The sequence below is a fragment of the Xylona heveae genome (assembly GCF_001619985.1).
Source record: "Xylona heveae TC161 unplaced genomic scaffold L228scaffold_8, whole genome shotgun sequence".
In the NCBI taxonomy this organism is placed as follows: Eukaryota; Fungi; Ascomycota; class Xylonomycetes; order Xylonales; family Xylonaceae; genus Xylona; species Xylona heveae.
The window spans coordinates 427,656-445,278 of record NW_017264200.1 but is presented as its reverse complement, the minus strand read 5'-3'; the positions used below and the strand labels follow the sequence as shown (position 1 = coordinate 445,278).

General features: G+C 50.3%; 4 protein-coding genes across 4 annotated transcripts; 2 read left to right on the top strand and 2 right to left on the bottom strand.

Moving 5' to 3' along the window:
- Positions 1-1,393: 1,393 nt before the first annotated feature.
- Positions 1,394-2,119, top strand: L228DRAFT_269529 (putative cytochrome b5; the record flags this gene model as incomplete). Its single annotated transcript, XM_018335286.1, has 3 exons — positions 1,394-1,509; positions 1,675-1,801; positions 1,964-2,119. The coding sequence occupies 3 exons, from the start codon at positions 1,394-1,396 to the stop codon at positions 2,117-2,119; spliced, it is 399 nt and encodes a 132-aa protein (XP_018186684.1).
- Positions 2,120-3,036: 917 nt separating this feature from the next.
- L228DRAFT_284198 (hypothetical protein) lies at positions 3,037-5,469 on the bottom strand (the record flags this gene model as incomplete). The annotated part of the gene is made up of 9 exons (XM_018336203.1): positions 3,037-3,959; positions 4,016-4,088; positions 4,151-4,695; positions 4,749-4,869; positions 4,929-5,027; positions 5,087-5,162; positions 5,218-5,252; positions 5,311-5,360; positions 5,430-5,469. 9 exons carry the CDS (start codon positions 5,467-5,469, stop codon positions 3,037-3,039), a joined length of 1,962 nt encoding a protein of 653 aa, XP_018186683.1.
- A 937-nt stretch (positions 5,470-6,406) lies between these two features.
- Positions 6,407-9,640, bottom strand: L228DRAFT_166814 (Pkinase-domain-containing protein). Its single transcript, XM_018329434.1, has 5 exons — positions 8,598-9,640; positions 7,231-8,472; positions 7,082-7,181; positions 6,698-7,032; positions 6,407-6,640 (listed from the first exon to the last, which is right to left on the bottom strand). Exons 1-5 carry the CDS (start codon positions 9,321-9,323, stop codon positions 6,539-6,541), a joined length of 2,505 nt encoding a protein of 834 aa, XP_018186682.1. The 5' UTR covers positions 9,324-9,640; the 3' UTR covers positions 6,407-6,538.
- Positions 9,641-12,329: 2,689 nt separating this feature from the next.
- L228DRAFT_248893 (hypothetical protein) lies at positions 12,330-17,313 on the top strand. The gene is made up of 6 exons (XM_018332967.1): positions 12,330-12,561; positions 12,631-13,195; positions 13,256-13,518; positions 13,579-14,882; positions 14,934-15,955; positions 16,021-17,313. Exons 2-6 carry the CDS (start codon positions 12,757-12,759, stop codon positions 17,007-17,009), a joined length of 4,017 nt encoding a protein of 1,338 aa, XP_018186681.1. The 5' UTR covers positions 12,330-12,561; positions 12,631-12,756; the 3' UTR covers positions 17,010-17,313.
- Positions 17,314-17,623: the final 310 nt, after the last annotated feature.

The window sequence follows — 17,623 nt, the reverse complement described above, 5'->3', positions numbered from 1 at the left end:
AGACACGTGACGCAGGTTTCGAGGCAGCAACACCATCGTGGGCAGAAAACGATATATCAGTTCATGGTGATCGTAGCTATATTCAATCGTTGCCTGGCACGGGATCTTGACTGTACTCGTAACTTTTCCCAGTTTCTAGATCATAAGAGGCGCATCTGAGATTCGAATTGACTAGCGATAGACACTCTCGCATAAGCCGATTAATATTTGCTATACTTTGATAAATGATCCTGCTTCAACAATCAATGATTATACTTTGCATTGAACTGTACTCAAAGACCTGTTCTTAATCAGTTTGCATCACCGAGTGCGATACCAAATCTGGCAGATGGATCGATTGCTGTTTCAAAGTTCGTTCTACTATTACCTCGAGGGATACAGTTACGTGTTGGAAACACAGCGCATACTTGGATATTGTTCATTGTCCTGCTCGTCATGTATCGATTGGCCCAATTGCATAATTCATTCAACCGTTGATGAATCTTTAGCATCGATTATGAGCGTAATGAGTATGCATAAGAATACTCCGATATGATAGAATACCGTGATATGTAGTCGACAAGTTAAGCCACGAGCCAATGAGAGGACAGGCAAAGCGCATGACAGCGTGGTGAGTACCGGTACCTCGGCTCTTCCCGTGTGTAATTAGTCCCTGGCTGTACCAGAACGAAGAGGTGGAGTGGAACTTTTGTCCCAAAATGTCAACTTTTTCTACTCATCAGTCACGTATTTTGAAGGATGAACATTTCATTTTACCTCAAAATATAGCATAAGAAAAGTTAAGGAAATAAATCAACATAATCGCTAGAAGGAATGATGGTGGTGGTAACATTGTGCCTGACGCTCGCGGCACAGAAGAACACGTTTTTACCTACCTATACGTAGTAAGTTCGCGGAATTAAAGCTACCATATGTCAGACATTGAAAGCCCGATCTAGTACCAATACAGTCAAGCCATCCGCGCCTTTTGATGACCGTAACAGAGAGAGTACAGCGTCGACACAGTTTCCATTTAACTGTACGGAGTAAATCTGTAGTCAAAGGGGAAAAGAAAGCCGGTCGAATGTTTCGTCTATCTGCCGGACCGACAGGACCCGAACGAACGAGGAAGACCCCAAGCCAAATTGGATTTCCCCCCGACTAAGTTTAAACCGCCCAATCCTCTCTCTCTCTCAACATATTTCCCATTCCCTAATCTCCTATCAGTAACTTAACCTACTTACTGTAAACCACTTTTTGCGTGACGAAAATCTGTCGCTCCCTCTCTCTATTTTCTGCCTCTTTCCTATCCTACTTGCAATTTATTCTCTGCAAGCAATATAATAGACGACGTCTAGTCGATTTAATTTTCCTTTCAAATTTCCCCCCTATCGTCACCTATCAACCCAAAAAAATGGCCTCCGCCGAGTTCACCTACAGCGACGTCGCTGAGCACAACACCAAGCAGGACCTGTACATGGTCATCCACGACAAGGTCTACGATGTAGCCAAATTCGTCGACGAGCACCCGTAAGTCGTTTTCGTCGAATCAATTCCTCACGTCGAGGCCTGCCCGCTGCATCCCTATGCCCTCGGTCTCTTCTCCAAACCCCGCCCTTTTGCTTCCTATTCTTTCGCAATTCTCCCTGTGCTCAAAAAGGCTAATTATCGCCCATCGGGGCCCCCCAATAACAGTGGTGGTGAGGAAGTTCTCTTCGACGTTGGCGGCCAGGACGCCACCGAGGCCTTTGAGGACGTCGGCCACAGTGACGAAGCTCGCGAGATCCTGGACGGTCTTCTTGTTGGCACTCTTAAGCGTCAGGTGAGTGTGTCCGTTCAGCGCTTTCTTCCCATCACGATTCCCGCCAACACCCAACCTTGATATAATTCTTCATATCTCTGTCGTTCCCATACAATTACCGTATCTATTCCCTCTTGTGTAATGGACACTGACCTTTTTCTTGCGTTCCTCCGAAATATATAGCCCGGCGACCCTTCCCCCAAGACCCCCGCTCCTCAGACCACCGCCACTGCTGGCGCTCAGACCGGCACGGGCCTGACCGCCTACGCCTTCTTGCTTGTTGGCGGCGCCGTCGCTTTCGGCATCTACAAGTACCTGCAGGCGAACTCGCAGCAATAAATGCAAAACAACGCGAATACCTTTTGATGCCCTCCATCCCGCCTCATGAATCTTTCGCCTGAACGTGTGGGCATGACTCTTTTTCTGTGTCTGTGTCTTGTCGATTTCCGCCTGTCTTGACCACTCTGATGCGCGCCCTACGAATTTTCGACCCTCTTCGCCTACCATACAAAGAACAATATCGGAAGAAGCCCTTTCTTTTCTTTTCGTGGAATAGAAATTTGTTAGAGTTTCAGGGGTTTTGACAGGATGGCATAATATCGGCGTTGAACAGGAGCAAGCGAGCGAGCGGAGACGAACATGGGTATCGTGTGTGCAATCAACCCTTGGACCCCACAGGCGGGGAATACGGTTTGATAGAGGGCAAAGGGTTTTCAAGAAGAGAGGGGAGAATGGCGCCAGATGAGTTGGGGAAAAGTAATGATGAAGTATGACAATGGTCAAATAGACAGCTTTCTTTCCCTTTCTACTTTTCACTATGTTTCATAGTATTTTTTCAACTTTGATCGTTGCCGCATATATTGTCAGCGAAGCCTTAGTATCACTTACAACAAAATACACATTTGTGGAAGCAGGCCATCACTACCCCTCGTTTCCACAAAAATATATCTCCTTATACATTCCAAGGAGCCAGAAAGAAGGGATAGCAACAAGGTGGATATAAACTTTGTGAAAAGATAATAAATTGAAATCACTCCGGATTTGGGCCCAAGGGGTAAAAAGGTTGATGAAAAAAAAAATTTCGCAAAGATTTACAGCTGGTATAAGTCATAAGAAAAGGAAAAGGAAAAGAAAAAAGATTCATTGATAAAGTAGAAATTCGCCAAAGGACCGACATACTGATCTGTTCTCCATCTCGAGATCCATCATGCCATTCCTTGATGAGAGTTACCAAAAGAAAAATTGTACCTGTGGCCTTATCTGGGCATGAACAATTCGCCCTGTCCCGGCGGGCCCTGGCCCTGTTGCTTATAGAAGTCGGTAGGACTACTTCCTCGAGCCGGCGCCGGTGCGGGTGCTCCACCAATAGATGAATACCGCGGACCCGCCTGCGGGGAGTAAGCTTGATAAACGCCTGGCGCAGATGGGCCGTTTGGACCGGGACCGGGACCAGGACCGTAGGCGTAGGAGGGTTGTTGGAGGCCAGGGCTTCCGGGTGCAGGTGCATGTCCGAGATCCGAAGAATGGTAAGGTGCGGGAGCAGTGGGGGCGCCACCGGCAGAGAGATCAGAGGCCGAGGCATGGCCGTAAAACTGGGCAGGAGGGGCGGAAGTTGTTGGATACGAATCATGGGGCGGTCGACCGGCGGGCCCTGGTCCAGTGTGTGTAGGGGCCACAGGCGCGTCGTATGTCGACGATGCTAGTTCTTGGGGGTTCTCATACACGACGCTCCCACCACCTGTGGATCCTCGATGGTGCGGAGGAGGAGGCCCGCCAGAAGGCGCATACGGCCCTGCTGACGGAGTTCGGACGCGAGGATCAGGGCCAGGGCCAGGATAATAAGCAGAAGAAGTGGACGGCTGAGGAGGCTGAGCTGGAGGAGCACCTGTGTGCCCGACGACGTAGAATGGGGTTGGGCCATTCTGGGGCACAGGATACTGAGGTTGTTCCGAGCCAGGCGGCCCGTCTGGGGAACCAGGTGTGTAGTACCGCTGGGGCTCTGGACGGGGCGATGAGACCTGTGGGGGATATCCTGCGGTCGGAGCGGCGCTGTATGGATACTGGGCCGCGGCCGGTCTTCCGTAATGCGTCTGTGGAGGATGAGACATTGAGTTTTCTAAGAGCGCTTCGTAGTCTCTTCGGGCCTTTATAAATTTCTCGTTTAGTTGCGTAAAGTCATCTACCGGTTCTTGTGTGAGCGAGTATCGGCACAGAGTAGAAGACAGAGACACCGACCTTTCTTTTGCGAGTATTTCCCAATAAGCTCAATCAGTTTCGGGCGGATAGCCAGTGTTGAGTGATAAAGTGTCTAAATTGAAGTAATCAGTCAGCGTCGAAAAACAATCTTGTCAGATATTGAAATGAACGCACAGTAATCTCTTCAGTGTCCCTCGAGCTTAGCTCCACGCCGCTGGTGCTCAGTAGCGTCAGCAGCTTTTCTACATTTTTAATCTCTGCGAAGACCTCAGCCTCCATTTGCGCTTCACGCTGCAGCTCGTCCGCTGTCGGGTCGGGAAGCTTTTCGACATAATTCAAGGGAAATATTCCCGTTTGTCCTCGAAGTGAACCCTTCCACCAGTCCTTATAGACAGACTCCAATACGGCAATAATGTCGCCTTTTCTAAATTGAAGTTCACCAGGTTCCGATGGCTGGAAGTCGAATAATGCACGAACGCGCGAAACCGTTGCGGGTGACATGTGAGAGGAAAGAGAGTTTGACTGAGCTGCGGCCGCTGCGGTATCTTGCGGCCCCGCCGAAGTCGCTGGTTCAGGAGCTTGAGTCGTTGACGGCCCAGGCACAGATTTATCCTTTATTGATAGCGCAAGAGCCATTTGAAGCTCCTCTTCCTCCCTTTTTCGATCTAGATCGGTTATCTCACGCTTACGAGGCTTTGAAGGGGGGTGGAGGTTCGGATCTAGAGCATGCGTTAGCCGTTATATCTTTTCATTCTTTGCGCGTGCGACAAACTTTGACTTTTGAGCCTCAAGTACGCCTGCTCCATTATGCCCAGATCCGGATCTTTCGAGAACATCTCCGTCCACTCAGCCATGCGCTCTAAGATCTTCGCTTTCACTTGTTGGTGGGTATTCTAGTAAATCGCGTCAGTTTCTGCTTTGGAAATTTCTTGCCTCATATGCTGGACCATACTCGGTCGTTTGCAAGCCGTAGCATTGCATCAGTGAAACTCCTCGATGCTAATTCTCTATGCATGCTGATCCCACAATTCTGGGAAAGCGAGTTTGCCAGCTAAAGAAGATCCAATCAGTTGCTGCCTACACAACATGCGTTGCTCCCGTATTACGGACCTCGAGTGTGTAAAGCTGTACGTTGGCGTTTCGGTGCGCAAGCCGTTTTATGAGAGATGCTACTACATCTTTTGGGCTTTATATCCCGTTAGCACATGTTCATCGTCAATCGTCGCAAAATGGGAATATACCCTGAGGTTTCAGCAGCCACCTTATCGCACACGTCCTAGGAGATGGTCAGCATAACTCAAGAGAAAAGGGCCAAGCAATCTAAATATACATACCAAGATATATTCCCAATTCTCGGAGGTGAGATTCTCGTCCGTTGCTTTCGCTGTTCAAACGTCTCAGAATCAATTTGTACAGTTAACGTGAAGACAGGGATAAGGCCTTGGTAGCTCACCAACGACATCATCAAATGCATTCTGCTGAGCCCGAAACATGTTGAAATGGACACAGTGCCAAATTTTCAAAATAGCAGTCTCGATGCGCTGTTCATCCAGAAACCAGTGAAGGTGAAAGCAGTGTGCCCTTGTGTGAGGCAAAAGAGTTTCCTACTCTGCAGTATGACCGTTGTCGTGACCCTGGTGTAGCTTGGCGCCTGCACGTTACGTAGTCCCGCGACCTGAAGCGGGGTGACTAACCCTTCTTCTGCTGGAGCGGATCGGTCCGTCCTGTCAATCTTCACCGACTTCACTTTTTTGCTCATCCTATTTGATGCGATGATATTTATGACAGTGAATTATAATCTACATCTTGCTGCATCGTTCAACATCGCTATTACCTCCTGAATCATTTAACTAAATTGATCTCATCGATGAGGCTTATAATCACAAATTTACACCAAAAGAGTTGGCAACAAACAGCAAAGTCGTGATCATTCATCGCATGAAAGACATGTAAGCTAGGTAAATCCATTTCTCGCATGCGCTATTGTCGACCTGCTCTTCGAAGGCCGTAATTTGTGTCATATAGCTTTAAGCCTGTACTGTTTCGTCTTTTGAATATAGAAAAGGAAAAGCAAAAGAGGAGGTAGTCTGCCGAAACAGAGACTGAAAGAGGAGATGACTATATAGAAAAATAAATGAAAAGGCAAGCAACTTCCAGTCATGAGAAAACATCCATAAAACGATATTCTTTGTTCCATCAATGCAAGGACAATCGCGACTGACAATGCCGATGTCCGCGTAGATTGTTCACTCTGTGAAAGTTGCACTTCAAAAGGAAGTATATTGGCTTTTCCAGCCATCAAATGTCCGCAAGGTTTACCTAATGATTTTGCAAAAGCAATAGCAGGTCAAGCTTGTCATCATGGTGCCGAAATATGGCTAAAATCCACCCCTCCATATTCAACCAAATCAATAACCGAAGATAAAATGCCGTGATTTAAAACGCCGTCGATCAGCTTTCGATCGAATCCCCCGCAAGAAGAAAAAATGTCATCCCAAAATGTGAAGTCTTTTCGCGTGTCGTAGATGAGAAATGAAAATCGTTAAAAATATGATAAGCCGCTCAGCCACCCTTGCTCGCCGATTCTTTAGCGCGTGATAGTCGTGCAGAGCGTACTAAAGGAGATAGGCTGATAAGGGGTTCTGCGATTTGCGTAAAAGGATGCTGCCAATGGACATTAGCAAACGTGAACTGAATCGTACATTGGTAAGAAAAGCTTACCCGAAGCAAGTCGTGAGCCGAGGCCCTCTTCTCAGGATCCACCTTGAGTGCCAGATGGAGGAAGTCTTTGAATACCGGTGAGAGGTTTTGCTCATCCTTGATTTGGGGCGTGCCGTTTGTAGCAATAAGGTAGAGCGCTCGCAGTGGTGATTCCGTCAAGTACGGCGGCTCCCCCTCAATCATCTCAATAGCCATAATTCCCAGACTCCAAATGTCCACCTTCCGCCCGTACTCTTTTCTTGTCACGACTTCGGGGGCCATCCAGTAAGGAGTACCGACCATGGTGGTTCGCTTGTTATGAGATTCATTGATTTGAGCGCAAAAGCCAAAGTCCGCTACCAACTGTCAGTGAGAGTGTTTGAATGCATCGCTCATACCACATACTCAGCTTGATATTTCCTTCCATGGAGAGCAGGATGTTATCCGATTTGATATCACGGTGGATCACACCCTTGGAATGCAAATGCTGCAATCCATTTAAGACCTATTATTGTAAGTGACGTGCTGAAATCAAACATGCCTCTCCCACTTACCTCTTTGCAAACCGCTGAAATCTGCCCTTCCGACATAATATTGTATGTAACGACATCCGTCAGGCTACCACCTTCCATGTATTCCATCACCACCCAAAGATCCCCTCGGAGCAAGAAACTGTCCATAAAGTTCACAATATTCTTGTGCTTGCTATCTTTCATGACCAGGATTTCGTTGATGATAAGGTCCTTCTTCGGTTGCTGTTCCAGATTCATCTGTTTGATTGCAACGCATCGGTTCGTTCCAATCTCGTAGGCCGTGAAGACTCCTCCAGACGCACCCTGGCCAATCTTTGTCAGATTTCGGTATCTCCTTGTTGGATCTGCATTCGTGCAGATGGCGTTCAACTTTGCAACAATGTCTATTCCATTGCTTTGGCGGACACGCTGCCGTGGCCGTGGCACGGGTCCGAGGCGAGGGTGTTGCGCTGATTGCTGCATACTTGATGGGTCCGTGGCATGAGCATATTGCTGCTGCGGCATCGATGGTAAGCCGGGCTGTTGGTATTGCTGTTGTTGACGCTGACTCTGGCTGCGCTCGAGCTGCTGCTTAGTCAAGGCTTGCTGAGAGGCCAGCATTGCTTGTTCCTGCTGTTGCTGATATTGAGCGGACGAATTACCAAAGCCTGGTTGCGTTCGCGGGGACATGACGCCATTTGCTCTCGGATTGGCATAATTCCGCTGCTCTTCCTGGGGGCTTGGTGAGGGCATCGTTGTGCCAGAAGGTGCATAGCCTACGGATGAGAGATCGTCCTTTGGAACCGGAGGCTCTCTGGATCGAGAAGGTTGGGGGGCAGCACGAGCAGGTATAAGGTTCGGAGACATTGGCGTCCCCGGTGCTCTAGGAGCTGGTCGATTGGGTATAATTCCATTGGGCCCGGACGAGCCAGGCGCTCCTGCGGTAGCCGACTTGGGAATTGGTGGAGGAGCGCGGGGATTCTCGAAGCTGGCCTCGTGGTTTTGGGGGAAACGTGGGCTGGCTGGAGGGCTGATCATCGGACTCATGCTGGGGTAGCCTTGATTGAGACTGCTCGGTGTTGCAGCCGGAATATTGAAAGCAGCTGGTTTGAGTTCTTGGGCCCTGGCGTGATCGAATTTGTGCCATACACCCTCATCGTTCCTGCCCTCTGCATTATCCTTGTAAAAGGTGACAATGTCCATTATGGTCTGCGGATTCTGTTCCTGCTCCTTCTTGGAAATGCCGCTCTCTTGCAGCATTCGCTGCCATTCCTTAGGAAGTCCCTTTCACAGAAGTCAGTCATGACATGTTACTTTTTCTTGTGACGACCAAGAGAAGAAAAAGGGAACGAGAAATTTCCCGGCAGTTATCGAGCACGTAACAAGTGAGAAGCTAGTAATTCACTTACCGTAAACTGTCCTGTTTCATTATCATAACCAACGTGAGTTACGTGGACTGGGTTCTCCGGGGCGGATATGTTGATCCGCCTCGGCGATCCGAGCATACTGTTCATGAAGCTGGAGAATCCGCTCTTCTTCCTTCCAAAGGGGACAGGGCCTTTCGAGCCGTTTGCTTCGTCCGAGTAGCGTTTTGGGCTTGCGATGCCACTTTCAGACTGAGACGGTGACGAGTCTGTTAATGCATCACCGACGGAGAAGCTCGCGGACTGTCTTAAAGCGGGTGCCATGGTGCGGGGACTTGATTTCTTCGAAGGGAGTGTAGTAGGAGGGGGACGAGGCGAGGGGTTCTGGTAGGTGGGGGATCTGGTATGCTCGACGCTCGTCCAAGCTTCACGCGCCTCAAACGGCGCACCGACCGACCCGTCGGGACTGCTCTCGGTCGCCGATTCTTGTGTGGTCGAAAGGAAGGACTGAGCGATAGGAAGAGCGACAGAAGAAGAGGTGAGATTAGGATCGCTTAGGTTTGGAGAGCTGGATGATGCGAAACTGGTCGGGTTGGGAGAGGTAGAAGTTCGATGATGATGGCGGTGATGGGGGTCGTTGTGATATTGATTGCGTTTACTGGAATGATCGGAAGTACCGTAGAAGCGTGGAAGGACAGGTGCGGAAGGAGTGCGCTGCAGAGTGCCAGTGCCAGAGCTTCGGTGGCTCTTCAGCAGTCGATTGCTCGGCATCTTGAGGTTGGCAAGCAAGCGGGCGAGCGGGCAAGCAAGGTTGTCTCTCTTTTCCCTCTGGCGCTTGTGTCTCCTCTTTCAGACAGGCTGGGGGCAAGGAGGGAATGCAGAGTGCCCTCTCTGTACGGGGGGTGGGGGGGTGGTTTCGTGATTCTCGTTCGCTGGCTGTGCGGGCTCCAGTTTCCTTCTGTTTCTGTTTCGGGAACCCGAGCAGAAATGTTCCACGTCGTGGGCAGGTACGTAAAAGTGACAGACAGCCAGAAGGAGGGGGGTTCGCTTTAAGGGAGGGGACAATGAATGTCCCGTTTGGTGATATGGGATTCAGACGGGGGTGCAGCCTTTGTATGTGCGCTGTGCTGTTCAGTAGTTACAGGACAGTACCTTTCATCGAAGACTGGGGTCCCTTTTTTCTTTCAAAGTTATCTTGGAGAACACGCGGCAGAGCAGCAGTCGATGAATCGATCAATCATATCTCCACCGTGATCGAGATCGCAGCCGTCAGTCTTTTTTTTTCTCCTTTGCAGTGCCGACCTGTCAGATACGATAGACAAGGTCCTCAAAGACCAGCAAGGGCTCAAGTGTGTTCTAAATCTCTGAACTACTCCGTACTATCTACCACGATACAAAATTGCAGTGCTAACCTGGTACAGTACATATTTTTTTGGGACGATCGACAAAGAAAGCACGGCGTTATTGTGCGGAGTGGGGATGGGCATCTTAATGGAATTATTGGGGGGCTTGGGCTAGGAAGCCGTAGCCTGAGACCAACGAGGCCAAGTACCTTAGGCGACGTTTAGGGGGCATCGTGAAAGGGCCGAGTACCGTCCGGTACCTGGAAAGTGGGCGCGACAGACCCGCTGGCGGACGTGGCCTCTGCCCTTGTCTTTCTTGGGCCTCTTGGCCACGGCTTTGGGGACCACTGTTAATGTCCCGAGGGCACAGTGCATGAGCGGCATGGATTTTGTAACTGGGAGAAGGAGCAAAGACAAAAAGCAAAAAAACAAAAAAGGAAGAAGAAGAACAAGCAGACCAAAAAAAATGTACGTTCTACGTTCCTGGACCCTTCACAAAAAGACGGACTTCACTGGCAGTGATTGAGGGACTCCCCCCCTCCCGTGCAGTCGATGCTCAGAGAGGAGACAGAGCCTGGGCGCGCTCACGGTTTGCCGAAGCAGAAAAGCGGGTGAAGCAGCTGCAGGAGGGGAGATGAAAGTACAGTGCTACCCTTCGACCGTCGAAACTGAAGCTTTTACTACTGACATGAGACGATGGAAGCTGCAATTACTGGCTACTCGTTGTCGACCCGTCCGATCAAGCCCTGATGCGCGAATTTGGGCCAAGGTCGGTCTTCGCCGAGGCAGCCAAAAAACCTTTCCATGAAATCTGGGGCCAATCCTTTCTGAACGCCATGCTGTGCCCCATACTGTGGCAGTCAAGCCTCCTTCGCAATCGATCCCCTGTCAAGGTTACAGTGGTGCCATCACCTATCGCGCGCCTGCAGCCCTTGTCCAGGATACTCCATTTCTCTGTAAGGCGACTCGACTTGATTCAACGGCCATTCGCTCCCCGTGTCAGTCCTCTGCAGGCCACCCAAATCGGTCGTGTCTCTCTGTGACGAGCACCACTTTTGTGCATCGCTCCGAGCGGGGATTGTCCTTTTTGCGGGACGGCTACAGCGAAAACAAATGCATTTTCAACCCGACCTGAGAATTGATGCAGATGAAAGAATATTCAAAATCGCCTCTATTTGTGCCTCATTCGCTCGGTCACCCGGGTGACAGAGGACAGCCCTGTACTATGGCAGCCCTTGCAGTGAGGACGCTGCAGTCTCATAGCTTTCCACGCTTCTGCTTCGTTCCACATTTTTAAAAGCATTTAGGTCTAGCGGCACACTGCCGGGGAAGTTTATCCGTGCCGCGCCCTCAAATCAAGGGCTTTTTGTGTCTCTTCATTCCTGAGGTTATCTGAAAGAGAACAATTGTCTAGCGAGTGGACCAAACTGGAATAGTTTGGAGGACTTGTAGCTCCAGAGGCATGCCACTGATTTATAGCCACGGCTCAAGCGTAAGAATGTCTATTGCAACGGTTTGATCGACACGAAGATTAAGGAGATAGGTGATCAACCATGCATATAAATTCTATGACCTCTGTATATCATTTGGAGGAGCTGAGAAAGTTTATCTTATTTTTTTTATTTTTTTTACTTATATTGAGAGGTTTTCGATATTAAATTCAAGACTTTTTGAGGGAAGTATCCCATCACTTGTCTGTTTGGTCTGAAACCATCTACTCTGGTAGGTAAATCTTGGATGATCCCCAAAAAAAGGAAGTCGAGAAAATGAAATCACTAGATTAGCAGTCCCTTTCTGCTCCGAAAGTTTATATCTCGGTGACTACGCCGTAGCTATCTCCTTATAACTATGGTAGTGATGATCGTCGCACTGGTCGTGTCTTTTTTGAGCGAGGCCGCCTCGGAGGGGTCTTTCCTCTCGCTCGTTCCAAGGGTTTTCCGAAGGGGCCAGATCACTTGTTTCGCTAGTTACCGGTTAGTTACCCGGCCGTGGTTGTAGCAGAACGAGCCGAGCCGGCCATAACGAGCGACGTGTACGGTTGGCGGTTGAATCTATGATGGCAAGAATAACCCCTGAGCCGGAAATTCCCCAGAGAATAATGGACCAACTGTCGGCCGGCCACCATCAAAAAGGCATCTGGATCATTCTCATCTACTACGTAGTAAATGTCAATTGTGACTGGTACACGTTTCAAGGATTACATATATCGATTACATATATCGCAAGGGCGAGGCTTTCAGAAGCTATGATATCGTCTGCTGTGCTCTGCATATAATATTTGATGTACCGAGCTCAGCCTTCCAGCACCTTCTCCAAACACCTTCTCCCTCGTTCGCTCGCTTCGCGTCACCCGTAACGTACCCCACAAGACTAGCACGAGTATGGCATTTCGTGCTCCGTATCGTGTGAGAGGCCACTCGACATCAAGCTGGCCATCTTTCCGAACTTCATCGCCATTGTTAATAATATTGCTTCTTCCCTCTTTTGGGACACCCCCGTGGCATTTTTAATTCGTCTCTCTTAATTTGTTCATTTGATTGAGGCTCGAAGCCTCTCTTATTATATGTCATAACCCCCTTGTCCCTATTCCTTTTCATTCGTGAACTTTAGAAATATACTGGTAAAACTGCATCACATTTCCCCCATTGCATCGACCTACGATATTGGTGAGCTGATGTCCTGTATGCTTCAATTCTTTTGGAGGCCACTCAACTAATCTTTCTTACCCCAAGTAGATCGTTTTTGAAGCATAGCGACATCTTGTCATTTCCATTTCCTAATCCAACCGATCAGCCAATCCGGTCCCCTATTATATTGATCCGCATCCCTGTCAACATCTATACAACTTGCAATTGCGAATAATGGCTTCCGAGGCATCTTCAAACCCGGCAACTGCCACCGGATCCCCTGCCGAGCAGCTTATGAAAAAGCATGCAGAGGATGCCAAACATAAGGCCACTGTCGAGGACGCCGAGGACGAGGACGACATTGCGCACCCTCCCCCGTCCAAGGCTAGCCACACTGGCACCGATGCAGACCCTACACCATCCACGACGGCTACCGCGTCTCCAGCGCCTAGCGTGAGTGGAAAGCAAAAGGCGCAGGATACACCGCTCGGCAGTGCCGGACCTGGCACTCCGGCTTCATTCGACGAGCTCTTCCCTTCGCTCGGAGGCGGGCCCAAGCCAAGGTCGCCAGCGCCCGTGGCTGCCGCTTGGGGCGCAAGAAAGCCCAACGCAGTCAGCAGCGCGCCATCCAATGGCATTCCTAATGGCCATAGCGCCAATGGACTCCCGTCAAGTACCGCCTCATCTCGACCTTCTACGCCAGCGTCTGGAATGCTAACACCAAATACTTCAGCTCCTGGAAGAGGTTCAGGTCCTCAATTAATGTCATTGCCTGGTAGATACAGCGAGCGCATCCAATTTGCTCCCTCGCAGCTGCTCCCCAGGACTCAACTCCGAAAACCTGTTCCCGACGTCCTTCGCGATATCAACAAGAGATCCAAGGCTACGGTAGAAATGAAGCCTGGCCCTGGTGGCATCATCGTCTTCGAGGGGAGGGGTCCTGTGGAGGCCGTCCGCCAAGCACTCAAGGATGTTGCAGGTCAATTAGGCTCAAAGGTTTGAAATCTCTAAATGACCCCCGTTTTATCTGCTGGGTATTAACAAGTTGATTCTCAGCAATCGGTCAAAATTCCTATTCCTGCTTCAGTTCGACCTCATATCATTGGCCGCCAAGGTACAGTGGTCCAGGGTATTTCTCAGCGGACGGGAGCTCGTATCCAAGTCCCGAAGCCGGAGGAAAGCGGCGTTCCCGCTGAGGAGGAGGATGACAGTGCCACCATCGACGTGTCAATTGAAGGTGATGCTGTGGCTGCCGAGATGGCAAGACGCGAGATTGAGGCAATTGTCAACGAACGTACATCAACCGTCAACTTGCGGCTGAAGGAGATTCCGGCGGAGTTTTACCCCTTTATTGCAGGTCCCCATGACGCCCGCGTCAATGCATTAGAGGAAGGTCGCGATTTGAAGATTCAGGTGCCTCACTATCATACCTGGACATCACAGCCTCCGCCCCAAGCCCCTTCGTCCAACCAGGCGCCTTCTTTCACCGCGCAAGAGGGTCTCCCGATCCAGCTCTCCGGTGACCGTCTTGCCGTGCAGCAAGCTCGCGACGAGATTGAAAGGCAAGTGGAGCAGCTGCGTCAACAGCTCACCATCTCGCAGCTTCCGATTTTCAGAGGCCAGCACCAATTTATTGTCGGTGAGAGGGGCCACTCTCTCCACGATTTCTTGGCTGAAACTGGTTGTGCGGTCATTCTGCCCCCAAGCACCGATGACACCGAGCTGTTGACGGTGACCGGCCCCCGTGAGAGCATCGAGGCTGGAATTAACAAGGTCATGGATCTTGCTGCCAGCATGCAGATGGCCAGCGTTGACATTGCTCGACAGCATCCGAACGCTGCGGTTGGAGCTCAAGCTCATGCTCGAAGCTTGACGCGCTATTTGCAACATAGACATGCTATTCAGCAGTTGGAGAAACTCTACGATGCTCACATTGTTCTGCCTCCCGCCGATGATGCATCCAGTTCATGGGAGCTCTACTCACGTGATGGCAAGAACATCATTCGCGCCAGATCTGACATTATGAATTTGGTGAATGGCCACCCGCCACAAAGACTGTTGCACTTGAACGTTGACCCTTTTTACCATGAACATCTACGTCAAAAGAGAGCTGAGCAGCTCCTCAATGAGTTTGGTGTGCAAATGGTCATTCCTGACGAGGTGGAGGAGGAGCCAGATGTTTTGCTTGTCTATGAAGGTCCTTCGGCCACAACGTCAGAGTATCAATTTCCCAAGGCTCGTCCCTCGGCTGATGAGGTGCGGGAATTCGAAAGAGCCTTGCATCTGGCCGAGGAGCAGGTTCTTGGCTTGACGAAAGGCTATCAAGAGTTGACGACGAAGCAGGTCGATGTCCCAAAGAAGTACGTCACATGGCTTTCGATCCTTTAATGCTAGTATGCTGATAGATATAGATTCCACGACAAGCTTCGACGATTCGTCAACCGCGAGCAGAAGGGTGTTCCCGCCTCCGAAATCCCTGTGCGAGTTGCCATTGGTGAGCCTGGAAGCAAGCGCAGCAGAAAGACTCGCCAAACCCCTGCAACCCCTGTCTCTGAGACTCAGGTTCTGCTCCGCGGTCCCAAAGATAAAGTGGACGAGCTGGAGAGCAAGATCCTGGAATTTGTCGAGCAAGAGAAGATTGACGAGCGGGAAAGGGGCTATACTATTAGCTTCGACTATCCTCAGAAGTTCGCGAATCAGCTGATTGGAAGACGTGGCGAGAATATCAAAAAGTACAGGGAAGAGTTTGATGTTGAGATCCAGGTGGACAACGGTAAGGTGGAGATCAAGGGACCCAAGGCCAAGGCCGAAGCTGCCAAGGGCCGGATCATTGCACTTGCCAAGAAGCTCGAGGACGAAGTGACACATGTTCTGAAGATCAAGTCTCAATTCCATCGTGACCTCATCGGCACCAAAGGGAGCCAAGTCAACCGGCTCCAGGAGAGGTACAATGTCCGGGTTAACTTCCCTCGGTCGGCTTCAGCGGCCGACGAGGGCTCTCCGGCCGAGACTGGAAGCGACGCGGGTCAGCGTCCTCGGGGTAGCCAAGCCCCTGATGAAGTGACCATCCGTGGACCGAAGCGTGGTGCCGACGAGGCCCGAGAGGAATTGCTCAGCCTTTTGCAGTGGACGATGGACAACTCACACACTGCTTCCGTGTCCGTCGCCCAGAGCCAGATTTCATCCTTGATCGGCCAAGGCGGCCGGGAGATGGACAAACTCCGCGTGGAAACTGGTGCTCAGATTGACGTTCCTGGCGCCAGAGATGCCGTCGATGCCTCTGGTCGCGTTGAGATTAAGATTAAGGGTACGAAGAAGCAGGTGGAGGAAGCGAAACAACTCTTGGAGAAGAGAGCCAAATTCTTCGATGAGAGCATCTCCAGAACCCTCGAGGTTGACAAGAAACACCACAAAGCTCTTATCGGTGGTGGAGGTAAGTCAATTTTGCTAGACTTCTGTCTGCTTTTGGCGCATGGTTTGCTAATCCGGCGTATTTAGGTGCCAACATCCGCAACATTGTCGTCGAAGCCGGTGGTCCTGATGACCGCAGAGAGCTCGCTCGTATGGTGCGATTCCCTCGTCAAGACTCTGATGAGAACACCATTCGCGTCGAGGGCCATAAATCGGTCGTTGACAAGATCGTTGCCTCCATCGAGGCCATTATCAAGGAGCGCGAGTCTCAGATTGTGGAGAGCGTGGAAGTCGCTCCTGAGAAACACCGGTTGCTGATCGGCCGTGGCGGCGAGACCCGACGAAACATTGAATCTCAATTCCGTGTCAACGTTGACATCCCCAAGCAATCTGCTACTGGTAGCAACCGATCAGCCGTTAAGATCACCGGCCAGCCCGCCGACGTTGAGAACGCCAAAGCCCACATCCTGAAGATTGTCAAGGAGCAGGAAGGCGAGACCATCCAAATCCCCCGTCATATCCACCACACCATCTCCGACAACGGCCAGCTCTTCCGCCGTCTGCGCAATGACCACAAGGTCACTGTCGACCATGCCGGCGAGCAACCCCCTCCCAGGCCGGCCGCTGGCGGCAGCACCCGCGCCCGGATCAATGGCGGTGCCCTGCCCCTCATTACGGACGAGAGCCAAGACTCCTCCGCGGACAATGTTTCCTGGGAAGTCTCTGACAACACCGTCGATGCCGACCAGGGCACCATCCCCTGGGTTCTTCGGGGTTCTGCCGAGAACATTGCCAAGGTCCGTGGCATCCTGGACAAGGCTGTGGAGCAGGCTCAGCGCCAGTCTTCGACCGGTTACCTCATTCTGCCTGACCCCAACACTTACCGCTTCGTTGTCGGGCCCGGTGGTTCCAATGTCAACTCTGTCCGCAGACAAACAGGCTGCAAGATCACCGTGCCCAAGGGACAGGCCAGAGGTGAGGCCATTGAGATTCTCGGCTCCCGGGAAGGCGTCGAGCAGGCCAAGGATCTGATTCTGGAGCTCGTCAAGAATGCCGGTAACGGCGGAAGAAGCTAGAAGAAAAGCTCATCGATGCTCAAGCTAGATGGAGTACAGTAGGATGTTGTTTTTTTTTTTCTCTTTAGACCGACGGAAACAAAAAATCATTACTGGAAAATCCCCCATCCCCATATGTATTGCATGCAAAGATTTGGCTAGGTCCTATGAACGTCTTCTTCTGTTTTCAGGGGTTGCTTCTTCTTTCTTCTTTTTATTCTTTTCTTGGATGAAGGAGATTTAAAAAAGAGCTTATTTTCACTTCTCTTCAATGTGTCTATTAAATTCCATTCAATTTTCCTTTTTTTCCATACATGTGCAGTCTATATCATAATACATTATCATTATCATTACCATTCCTATCATCGTCGTCGTCGTTGTCGTCATCATAGTGACTATGACTCCGGTCATCAGTCACTATCATTTCATGTTACATTGTTTTCTACAGTAGGGCAGACTGTTCAAAATCAAGTTCACCAGTGACAGACTGTGATATTCGCTTATTGATGATTTTGTTTCCATTGTGTACGAGCAAAGATGTTAAGCTACATTTAGAGGCCGTATTTCCCCGGTTTCTCAAGAGTGAGGGTGCGATTACACTTTGGTCAGAAGTGACTGTTCTGTGTAATCCCGGA

Excerpts from the sequence above, each read along its gene's own strand:
- L228DRAFT_166814 (XM_018329434.1), bottom strand. The coding sequence starts at position 9,323 with ATGCCGAGCAATCGACTGCTGAAGAGCCACCGAAGCTCTGGCACTGGC. Across the intron at positions 8,473-8,597 it reads ATGAAACAGGACAGTTTACG|GGACTTCCTAAGGAATGGCA; the intron begins GTAAGTGAATTA and ends CTTCTGTGAAAG. Across the intron at positions 7,182-7,230 it reads TTTCAGCGGTTTGCAAAGAG|GTCTTAAATGGATTGCAGCA; the intron begins GTAAGTGGGAGA and ends TTACAATAATAG.
- L228DRAFT_248893 (XM_018332967.1), top strand. The coding sequence starts at position 12,757 with ATGGCTTCCGAGGCATCTTCAAACCCGGCAACTGCCACCGGATCCCCT. Across the intron at positions 13,196-13,255 it reads CGCCAATGGACTCCCGTCAA|CTCCTGGAAGAGGTTCAGGT; the intron begins GTACCGCCTCAT and ends CAAATACTTCAG. Across the intron at positions 15,956-16,020 it reads AGCTCTTATCGGTGGTGGAG|GTGCCAACATCCGCAACATT; the intron begins GTAAGTCAATTT and ends CGGCGTATTTAG.